Source organism: Meles meles, chromosome 10 (assembly GCF_922984935.1).
Source record: "Meles meles chromosome 10, mMelMel3.1 paternal haplotype, whole genome shotgun sequence".
Lineage (NCBI taxonomy): Eukaryota > Metazoa > Chordata > Mammalia > Carnivora > Mustelidae > Meles > Meles meles.
Genome location: NC_060075.1, coordinates 3,174,923 through 3,186,116, shown reverse-complemented (window position 1 = coordinate 3,186,116; position 11,194 = coordinate 3,174,923). Strand labels below are relative to the sequence as shown.

Below are 11,194 nucleotides of genomic sequence, written 5' to 3'. Positions count from 1 at the left end.
GTCAAGCTTTAATCTTTCCCAAGCCAAAGTCTTTTTCAGATGTGGTGGGAGCCACAGAACGCCGAGCAGGCGTATGTACACGCGTCCCCCACACTGATCTGTTCGCGTACGGTGGACTCTCCGAGTGGATCTGGGGTTCTGCCCCCTCGCCGAGTGTTTGGCGGACGCCCGTGGAAGACCAGAGGGTGGACCCACGAGAGGGTCCTCCGCCTTCCCTCCTCACTGGTGCTCTTCATTTCCTTCGTTTTTTTTAAACTGTGGCAAAGCACACAGAAGTCGGCCGCGTCGGTCATTCAGTGCGCAGTGAGGGGCTGCGGAGCAGTGGGCAGTGCTGTGTGACCGGCGCCACCGGAACTCGTCGTCGTCCCCGAAGGAGACTCTGTCCCCATTACACACTCACTCCCACTCCCCTCCTCCTGCCCTGTGGAGTCATACAGTATCAGTCCCTTTGTGACTCTCTCATCCCACTCAGCGTGAAGCCCCCGGGATCCTCCGAGGGACGGCACGTGTCGGGAGACTGAATACCGTTCTGCACGCATGGGCTACGTTTGCTCATGTCAGTTGATGGGCATTTGGGTTGCTTCCAACTTTTGGCTGCTACGAATAGTGCTGCTTGTGAACGTGGGCATATCAGTGTCCCACCAAGACCGTGCGTTGCATTTCCTGAGGGGATATACCCAGAGATGGAATTGCTGGGTCATGAGATAGTTTTGTTTTAAGACTTTGGGAACCTCCACGCCGTTTTCCGGAGTGGCTGCACCGGCCTGCGTTCCCGACAGTGCCCGAGGGTTCCGTTTTCTCCACATCTGTTACTGTTTGTCGGCTAGGAGCCATCCTGTTGGGAGTGAGTTGGTCGCTCGTCGTCCCCTGGATGCTGAGTGACGTCGAGCGTCTATTCTTGTGCTTCCTGGCCGCGCACACATCTTCGGAGAAGCGTCTATTCAAGTGTTTGGCCCATTTTAAAATCAGGCAGTTGTTGTGAAGGTTGTAGTTCGTTATACACTCTGGATTTTAGCTCCTTATCGGGTAGGATTTGCAAATATTTTCTCTCATTCAGTGGGCTGCTTTTTCACTATTGGTTGTGTCTTTGCATACACAAAGGGTTTTAAATTTTGATGCAATGCAATTTACCTGTTTTTTCTTTGTTGCTTGTGCAGACGAGTAACTACGTGCCTGTAAGGCACTTTTTATACCGGATTAGAGGCAACAGAAACCTGCCAGAGCCAGGAAAGGCTTTCCGGGTCTTAGTGAGCAGGGAAGCTTGCCAGACGGGAGCTGGGAGGATAGTCTGACACGAGGAACAGAAGTAATTCTGTGTGGCTGCTGGGAATGAGGAGCTGGGTGGGGAGCTCGCAGGCCTTTAAGAGACTTCAAACATGACAACTCAGGGACTTTTTTCTCTTAGCAGGAATTCGACAACAGCGCAGTGGTCAGTGGGGAGAAGAGACTAGAAGCCAGGAGGCATCTCAGAAACCTCGCTGAGGTTTGCGAGGGAAGGTGCAGGGGGCACTTGGAGGCAGCCCTTTGCTGTGGGGCATGTTGGGAACCGGGATGGTGGCCGCAGGATGCACGGCGGCCGACAGGACAGGCACGGGCACGGGCACGCTGACCATCACTGGCAGGTGTGCGGAGGCACCCAGCTTCCTTAATTTCACACTTTTTGATTCAACAAACATCAGGGTTTGGAAGGACCTTTTGGGACTGCGAGTGGCTGGGTTAGAGGTCTGGCCTCCTGCCGTAGGGAGTCTCCAGCAGCCTTGTTCGCTTGCAGGCCACGGTGGTGCGGCCAGTACTGCTGCTGCAGGCACCAGATACGGGCAGGTTAAAACACGTCCAACTTCCCCTAACGAGAGCAAGGACGCGCTTCCTCCCCTCCCCCTGGACACGCTGCACTCCCCTCCCCCAGATGGAGGAACACTGTCTGCGGCCCGTCTGCAGCGGGAACGGAATTCCAGGGACTCTGCGCCGAGAGGTGATCTTGGAGCTACTCGGACGGTACTCGCGCTTCCAGAGCGCGCCCGTGCAGATGGCCGCTGACGTGAAGGCCACACCGGGTCACCGAGCATGGAAATGCACCTCGTGCAGGTGCGGAGCCAGATTTTCAATCTTATTTAATGGTAATTAATTTTAACTGACACTAATTTTGTTACTGGAAAACACTCATGCTTGGCATAACCAAAAAAACTTGTTTTTTTTAAACCAAGTGGTATGAAATCTAAGGGAGAAAATATTTCTGACGGAAGTCTGTCAGAATTGAGACGAGTGCTAGGTGTGCGTGGGACACAGCGGATTTTAAAAACTAGAAAAACCAGAAAACCAAGCCAACGCCACTGTGGCAATAATTTTGTAAAATGACATGTAGCTGAAGCGGTATTTTAGATGCATGGTGTTAAATAAAATCTTAAGAATTTGAAACTTAAAAAGCTTTTTTACTATGGCTATTAGGAATTTTCACATTGCATATGTAGGTCATATTTGTTGAACAACCTTGAGCCAGACAAGACAGGATTAAGTGAAAGCCTTCCTTTTTTAGGAGAAAGTAACTTTTTAAACCAACTTGCGGAAGAAGCATTTGCTTGAAATCTCTTTTTCCACGTTCATTCGCAGCTTCCCCTGAGCCACCAAATCCGGGCTCGGCAGCTGGGCAAGCCAGTTGGCTGCAGACAGCTCCTGGAGTGTTTAAGGATTATTTCTTGGCAGCTTTTGAAGAAAAAAAAAACACAACAAACCAAAAAGCACTAATTGAAAGGTTAATCAAATCAGTCATACTTGCATGTTGGTTAAACAGACACCGTCTCACCGAAGACGGAACAGACGCGTGGCGCCCTGCACAGAAGGCCCGTCTCCTCCACGCGCCTTCACCCTCCTCCAAGGCTGTGAGCCACAGGGCGGCGTTCTGAACACTCCGCGATCCCAACTGTGTTCTCAAAATTACGAAACTTCTTCCTTTCCAGGATTTCGCAGAGCCCGAGATGTCATAGCAACAGTAATGCCTTCTGTGGCACGTGCCAGCGGCGATGGCACGTGCCAGCGGCGATCCCACGGGCGTTTCTAAGTGCTTCGGTGTAAGATGAGTAGCTTCAAAGCGGACACGTTTTGAGGTATGATTTGTTAAAAATACAAGTAAATGCCAGAGTACGGTGCGTCTGAGAACACGTGCTCTTGGGGTCAACTTTAAAGAGCTCAAGAGAAGTACTTCTGGCAGCCAATAAATATGTCACTTGGGGCTGAGTGAGCCTGGAGCTGTGCCCACACGGTAATGGGGCGGCTCACCAGGAACTCCCACGGGAGGTCAGGGCTAGACACGGACCCTTCAACGGTGAAGTGTGGGGAGAGTTCCTTCCCTCTTGGTCAAAGAGCTGTGCGTGGTCTGACCCCAGCAGAACTGGGAGGAACACCTGAAGAAGTGATGTCCTGGGCTGGGGGCGGGGGGTGGAAGACTGTCACAGAGCCCTCCAGGAACCATGACAGTTCCCATAACACGGTTCTGTACACCCGTCTTTAGTGCACGTGCGGCACCGAAATTGTACTTGGGAACTGAACTGAGAGAACGTGCGTTCAGGAATTACCGCGCGGGTCCCAACGGTTTCAACTGTTTCCAGGGAAGACATTTCAGAAATTGTTATGGAAGCAAATTCGGTGTTTCGGGAACACGCCCGATGGGCAGTGACAGCAGCCCTGACCGTCTGGGACCGCGGCCTCCGAGTCGATCCAGCAGGAAGTGGTGGAGCCCGGGGTGGATCGGAGCGGGACGGACGCGGGTCTCCAGCTTCTGACTGGGGCGTGTGCGGCCGCACCGGCTGGCCCGCTGCTTGGGATTTATGCCGCTGGCAGAGGATGGCTGCCATCCGGAAATCCTGTTTCGCCTTGAAATGACTTAAAACGTGATCCCGTTTGATGTAAATCCTATACATTATGCACAAAGGATCACTCCATTCTAAGTTCAAAAGTACATTTATTTAAAATGTGGGAAGATCTCAATATAAAAGAAAAGAGTGTAAGAAAAAAATAATAAAGTACAAAACGTTTCAAATCTTTAACATCCATAATTTAGAGATAGCAAGGTCTTTATTTACACCGTTTTGTTTATAGCCGAAGTTCTGTTAACAGTGTTGTGAAAACATTTAAAAACCTGGCAAATGAATCAGAAAACCTAATGTGGGCTCGTAAATTCATATAATACAAAACATAATTTATGTTTCCTCAGAATAAAATTACATCTTAATAAGATGCACAGTATGTATTATATTTGTTCTCCTGCTTTAAAACGCCTGCGTCCTGCAGCAGCTGGAGAACACGGGCCTCTGAAGGGCAGCGCGGCCTGGTCCGCCCCGCAGCGGGCACCGCCGGTCGTCGTCCCAGGGCTCCGGTCGCAGTGGTGATGCCGTCAGTTAAACTTATATGTAGGCTCGTTGAGGAAAAAACGTGACAAACAGTGCAAACTCAACCCCTTCCAGAGCGCCCAGTCTAGATGAGTGACCACCGTGGTGCCATTTTTCTCTCCCGCGTAAACCAGTCCGTCCTGTGCTCTCCGCGATGGCAGGACCTGGCACGCGTGCTCTGACCCGGTCACGGCCGATAAAGCACGGACCGTCCGGGAGGCCGCCCCCCACCGCCTGCCGGAACCTGCCCACCCTTGCAGTTCTGACCCACCCTCCCGGGGCCATAGTAATCCGTCTCCTTCTGTCTCTAGGTGGGGGAAAGGCCCCTGAGAGGACACCCACCTAACTGTTAATGTGGCTCTTCTTTCTGAAAGTAAAGGGGGGCACAGAACACGCATTTACAGGTATTTCTTAAAAATCTGGAAAAGTACGTACAAATACATAAAATAAATCCTTACAGCACGGGGTCTGCAAGAATCACTAAGTCGGGCACGTACGCGGAATACAAGCGACTCCGCGGGCGGCAGGAGCTGCTTGCCCAAAGGATATGATTCGTAGTCCAGGGTCTGGGTGAGCACGCCCGTCAGAACAAACTCCGCGTTGTGAACGTCTGGAAGGGACGCACGAGCCCCGTGAGCGCGGTGGTGCTGCCGTGCCCACGCGCGCTCATCACGGGCAAGCGTGGCGAGACTTACCTATTCCTCTGACAAAGTATTCTCGACATAAGTGAAGGTCGTTTTCGCAGGATATTAAAATTATTTCTGATAAGCTCTAAGGAAAAGAGGAAGAGTTCACGGGTTACTGAGCAAGGACTCGCACGGGGCACAGCGGCACGTCAGCGGCCCGCCCGCTCCCCACCTTGTTCTGCTTGTGCTCCACGAGCTTGCGGAAGGACGGCTGCTTCGACAGCACCCGTCCTCCGGCGCACTCCACGATCGCCTTCATGGTGGACAGACTTGGACAGATTCCCGGTGTGATGTAAAAATATTTTGCCTAAAAATAAAAATATGAGCACGTTTTTAACTGCTCTGAAACTTCAGGGTATGTAATTTTTCACGAATTCTACTGCAATTTTTTTTTTCTCTACTGCAATTTTTGACCAAATGTATAATCCCTGACATTACAGAAGTCCCTGCCCCTGCCGGTCAAACCCCTGACGTGGGCCCGGAGCCAGAATGCCCACTGAGCTAGCTGGAATGTCCCGCCATGGCAAGTAAGGCCTGGGAGGGGCCAAAGGAACTGGACCTCTGTCCTGAGAGACGTGAGGGACTCCGTGGGGTCGGCGAGAACACTACGCCGTCCACCTCCAGGCGCAGGCGAGAGGTGGCAGGGCACCTGCGTGACCCTTGCTGGAGACCGTGTGATCTCTGGGCCCCAACGGCTAAGACGTAGCTTTCTAACAGCTGTTCTCTGCCCTCAACACTACTGTGTTTTAAGCCGCGCATAAAACATTCAGAAACTCAAGACTATTTTAGGTCAAGACCCATCTTAACACTCCCATTCTCATTCCTAAGCTGGTTCCCTGAAAAGAGTGAAAACAGATCAATACGAAAAGAATTTTTCAAGCTGTTTTAAGTATCTTATCTAACAAATATTTTAAAATTTTCGGTCTTATTTGGGCACACGTTCAATTACTCTTTTTCCAAGAATCTTCATTCTCCAGCTGAGTATGCATTTAATGAGAAGAACATGAAGTACCAAAGATTTGTAAAAAGAAAAATCGACCGAAACGTCTCTTGCTGATCCGGTCCTTCGTGAGCACACTGCGGGCAGCCTTGCCGTGTGCGTGTCTGGCGGACACGGAGAGCGGCGCTCCGCGGCAGGCTTGGCCTCCGGCAGGGGCCAGGAATATGCAAGCCCCTCCGCCGCTGTGCCCTGTGGGGAGCACCCGCGGGGACGCTGCTGGCCACCCTTTACCTTGAAGAGCGGGGAGGCGTGCGCCCGCTTCAGGGACTCCTCCAGACTGAAGGAGAATAGCACCTCGGCCTCCGCGTCCCGGAGCACGTAGTTCTGCTCGTCTGGAAAACAGAGCCGCCACTCAGAACCGTGCAGACGCCCGGGGGACCAGGCACGGGATCCGCCCCCGAGGTCTCCTGGCAGCAGGTCAAGGGCATGTTGCTCGCGGCTCACTCCTCCCTGGGAAACCGCTGACTACGGAAATCTCCGCTTTTCTGTTTCATTCGCTCTTCCCTGAAAACAGCCAGACAACATGACAGACAGACTTCCTTCTCCACAGCGTATCTTCGCCTCCCGGGCCATTCGCTCCTGAAACAAATGGGCTGACAGCTGGGGACCCTCCTCCAAGGCCCACCTTCTCTCTACGCCCCTGCCCACTCCACGTGGTTTCAGCGGGTTCACAGGTCCTGAGGGAGAACTCAGGCCCGGGGGACCAGCTCAGAACCCACATCACATCCAACGCGTGTGTGACGACCGCAGGCCTCGTTAGACTCAAGGAGCTGGTAATAAATTGCGTAGATCTAACAGATTCCTTCTAAATATATCAAAGTGGCCAGCGCTGTACAAGGAATATGTACAAGGAATACAAGGAATACAATGTACAAGGAATAGTTTCACCAAACCTTGAGGATGCAGGAGAACCCTGTCCTTCAGAGTTCTTACGGTAATGTTAAGAAACGTCCAATTTACCAAAAGTCAAAGATCACACGTTTAAGGCTTCTTATCAAAGTCCCATGCTTAGGAAAGCACTTCCTCCTCATGTCATAGTAACAACCAGGTCGCGTAACACAGCGAGCTCGAACTGATGACCGAGTCGCCCAAAGTGCCGCACAGGGAAGGGGGCGGGGGAGCAAGACGACACACGCCAGGATTTGCAGGCTACGCGCGGTTTCTGCTGAAGGTCCTGTTCATAAAGCAATGAGGCTTCACACCTGGAGAAGCCGCTCTCTGCTCGCAGCTGGCTGACCCCGACCAAGGACAGTCCGTCGGCAGAGACCAATCACTGACCGCCAATCAGATGAAGCTGCTACACTGTTTCAGGTGGGAGAAGAGGTCTGAAAACCGGAGAAGGCCAGAATGAACAAAGGTGCGGTCCCACACGACATACCTGATGCACATGTCCAGGGCAACCGGCGAGGCAGCTGTGCCTTCCCGGGACCTGGTGACACGTCAGCGGGTGGCAGCCAGCGCCCCCGCCGGAGCAGCGACCGGAGAGCAGCAGCTGCTACCCTGGGTTCTGCGCTCCAATCTGAAAACCAAACCGGACCGACGCAGGGCCACAGAGCATAACGTGAGCCTAGAACCTCCTTGTGCCAAAAGCCAGGAAGTGCTCCAAGACCAAGGGGACAGACCACAGGGCCCTGAAGCCAGCGGAGTGGCTCTCACTGGACATCAAAGACAGCACGGTAACAACCCATGGAATAACATTTAAAGAGGAGTCCACACCAGGAAACAGCGAATCAAATGGACAGTAACACCGGCACCATTTCAACGAACTTCCCCGTACATGACACACCGCACAGAGAAGGCCCGCAGACGGGATCGCAGGGACCCAGGAGTCACACAGCAGAACAGCACAAGCCCCAGCAGGACTGCTGCAAGGACCGGCACTGAGCGGGGCGGCCCTGCCCTCAGTCGGGGGGAAGCAGCTGGTATCCCCCACAGAGGGACACTCCATCAACCAACCGACACGGACGAGACATGGTGACCATGTGCACGGTTCCGACCCGGACCCGCTGGATTTGAGGGATACTGCGGGGACAGCCAAGCAGAGCCGACTGAGTGGCCATGCACGGGCCTCAGGGCTGTACTGCGGCCGCGGGCAGGGTGGCCTTCTCCAAGGTGCTGGTGATCACGGGGCGGCACGCCGGCGCTGCGCTCCTCCATGCTCAGCAGAGACCAGCAATTTACACTCTCCCTGCAGCTGTCTGGTAACTCAGTGATTGTTTCAAATAAATGAGACTTTTAAAAATCAAAGCCAACTATGTTATTTTTTTAAAATCAAAAACTGACTGTGTATAAACTATGTTTATAAAGTATGTTTATAAAATGTTGAAAGATGGGTAAAACGAAGAAATGACTCTGAAAGCAAAACTTCAGACCCTACTACAAACCACCCAAGTAAAGTCAATATTCTTCTTGAGAAATTAAGAAAATAATCCCAAGGTGTCAACTTTTGGCAAAACAAAGTATCTTTAAATGTTTATTAAAAATCAATGATTTGGGGGCGCCTGGGTGGCTCAGTGGGTTAAGCCGCTGCCTTCGGCTCAGGTCATGATCTCAGGGTCCTGGGATCGAGCCCCACATCGGGCTCTCTGCTCAGCGGTGAGCCTGTTTCCCTCTCTCTCTCTCTGCCTGCCTCTCTGCCTACTTGTGATCTCTCTTTCTGGCAAATAAAAAAAAAAAAAAAAAAAATTAAAAAAAAAAAAATCAATGATTTGGGGGCGCCTGGGTGGCTCAGTGGGTTAAAGCCTCTGCCTTTGGCTCAGGTCATGATCACAGGGTCCTGGGACCTAGTCCTGCATTGAGCTCCTTACTCAGCGGGGAGCCTGCTTCTCCCTCTGCCTGCTGCTCCCCCCCGCTCATGCTCTGTCTCTCCCTCTCTTGCAGGCAAACTCTCTCAAATAAAGAAATAAAATCTTCAAGTATGTAAGTGATTTCCATATACCAACAAACTGATCCTAAAGCTGATACGGAGGACAAACGGCCGGAGAAGCCAACTCAGCACTCAAGGGCAAGAACGAGCGGAAGACCGCCTTCCAAGCTCAGCTCGACGCTCAGAGTCAGTACCGCGTGGCACCAGCAAAGATTCAATCAGGAAACCCCAGAAACAGGCCCACATCAACAACATAAACTGGTCTTTAACAAAGGAAAAGGTGATACGACTGAGCAAAGATCAGCTTTTCAACAACTGGATGTCCACATGCAAGAAACGAACCTAGAATCCAGACCCAGACTCTACACCCTTCACGAAAAATCTAGATGACCCTGAGTGTGGCAGTGACTTCGGATATGACACCAAAGGCATGATCTATGGAAGGAATAACGGATCAGCTGGACTCCACTAAAATCAAAATTTGTGTTCTGGGACAATAATGTCAACAGAATGAGAAGACAAGCCACAGACGGAGAGAAAACAGTTGGAAAGACACAACTGACTCGGGACTGCTGTCCAAAATATACAAAGAACTCCTGAGACTCAACAATAAGGAAACAACTCAATTTAAACCACGGGCAAAAACTCTGGACAGGCACGGCGCCAGCGAAGACAGAGACGGCAGACATGCGCGCAACAAGATGCTCCACGTCCCGAGCTGTCGCTGCACTGCAAATTACCGCAGAACGGGCTCACCACTACACAACGACTACAATGGCAGAAACCCAAAACACGGACACCACCAAATGCAAGCGAGGATGTGGAGCGACGGGAACTGTCCTTCATCTCCAGCAGGAATGCAAAATGGGGCAGCTGACGTGGAAGACGGCTGGTGGTTTCTTACCAAAGTAACCACACTCTTACCACATGATCCAGCAATCACACCCCCTGGTACAGACTCAAAGTCACAGCCCCACAAAGCTATACGAGAATGACGGCGGCGGCTGTATTCATAATTGTCAAAACTTCCATCGGCGAACAGATCGACTGTGGTCCACGCTCAGTGCCGCAAAGAAACGAGCTACGGAGCCGTGAAGGGATGGGGGACACAGAGATGCATCCCACTTAGCACGAGAAGCCGCCGTGAATCGGCACGGACGGCGGGCTCCAGCCACAGGACTCCGAAGAGGCAACGACTGTGACCTGCAAACATTCTTACATCCTGATACTCGGGGGACCGGACAGGAAATGTACAAATATTTATCACTATTACAGAGTAAGTGTTTACAAGCGACTGAACCACCTTCTACCCCTCCGAGGTCAACAGTTACGCCACACAACTGGAAGTCAGTCGGCCAAAACTTCGTGAAATGTGGACTGCTGTAAACTTTACAAACGGATAAAAGAATCCTGTTTCACAAGCGGGGACGGTTGGTAAATTAAGCAACTCAAACTTCAGTGAAGAACAGATTGTCACTTCTAAATTTTACGGCTCGTCTACAAAATTGGGAGCTAATCTGTGAGTTTATGGGAACTATTTCTACAGCTTTGTTCTTTGGCCCACACCATTAGGTTTCGTATCTCATTAACATCTTTTAAGAACAAAAAAATTAATTTCATTTGGAAAAACTCTCTGAGTGTTACCACAGTCATCCTCATTATTTGTGGATTCCGTATCTGTGAATTTGCCTACTTGGTACGAAGTATCTGTAACCTCACATCAGTGCTCGTGGTGTTTCTGCAGCCACGACGACATGTAGCCCCCCGACGCGCCTGTCCCCAGAAGGCGATGCTCTAGACCATAAAGAAGTTTCCTTTCTGAGGTCTACTTAGTGTGAATTTGTTCACATTTTCCTGCTTTTTGTTGGCGACTATAGTTTCATGGCCCCGGCAGAGTGCGGTGCTGCAGGCCCCCCAGGGAAGAGACCGTCTTGCCGTGTGGACAAAGCACGAGATGTTCGGGCTCAGCGACCGCAGGGCTGCTCAGGTCGTCGGGGGGAAGGAGCCAATAGGTCTTAACTGCGTCTTTAAACAGAGGCACACAGTCGACAAGGTTTTATGGAGCCCATGAGGGGAGGTGTTGACCCACTGATGAAAACGTGACTGGGGCTTGCAGAAACCCAGCCCTGAGTTTCCTCTGGGAGTGATGGCTCGGTGTTCCCGAATCTGGGGTCTGTGGCTGCGCTGCAGAGCGTAATTACCATGAAAAACAAGAATCGGCCGCACTATTGTAGTTGAGGATTTATTACTGATCTTCATG

The 11,194-nt window shown here is 51.5% G+C and overlaps 1 protein-coding gene across 1 annotated transcript in view; it reads right to left on the bottom strand.

Moving 5' to 3' along the window:
* Positions 1-3,938: 3,938 nt before the first annotated feature.
* The window catches only part of PAXIP1 (PAX interacting protein 1), a 47,963-nt gene continuing 40,707 nt past the window's right edge, over positions 3,939-11,194 (bottom strand). The window contains 5 exon segments of the mRNA XM_046020052.1: positions 3,939-4,403; positions 4,932-4,992; positions 5,078-5,153; positions 5,241-5,375; positions 6,300-6,400. Coding sequence (XP_045876008.1) covers positions 4,388-4,403; positions 4,932-4,992; positions 5,078-5,153; positions 5,241-5,375; positions 6,300-6,400 — 389 coding nt within the window. The 3' untranslated portion in view covers positions 3,939-4,387.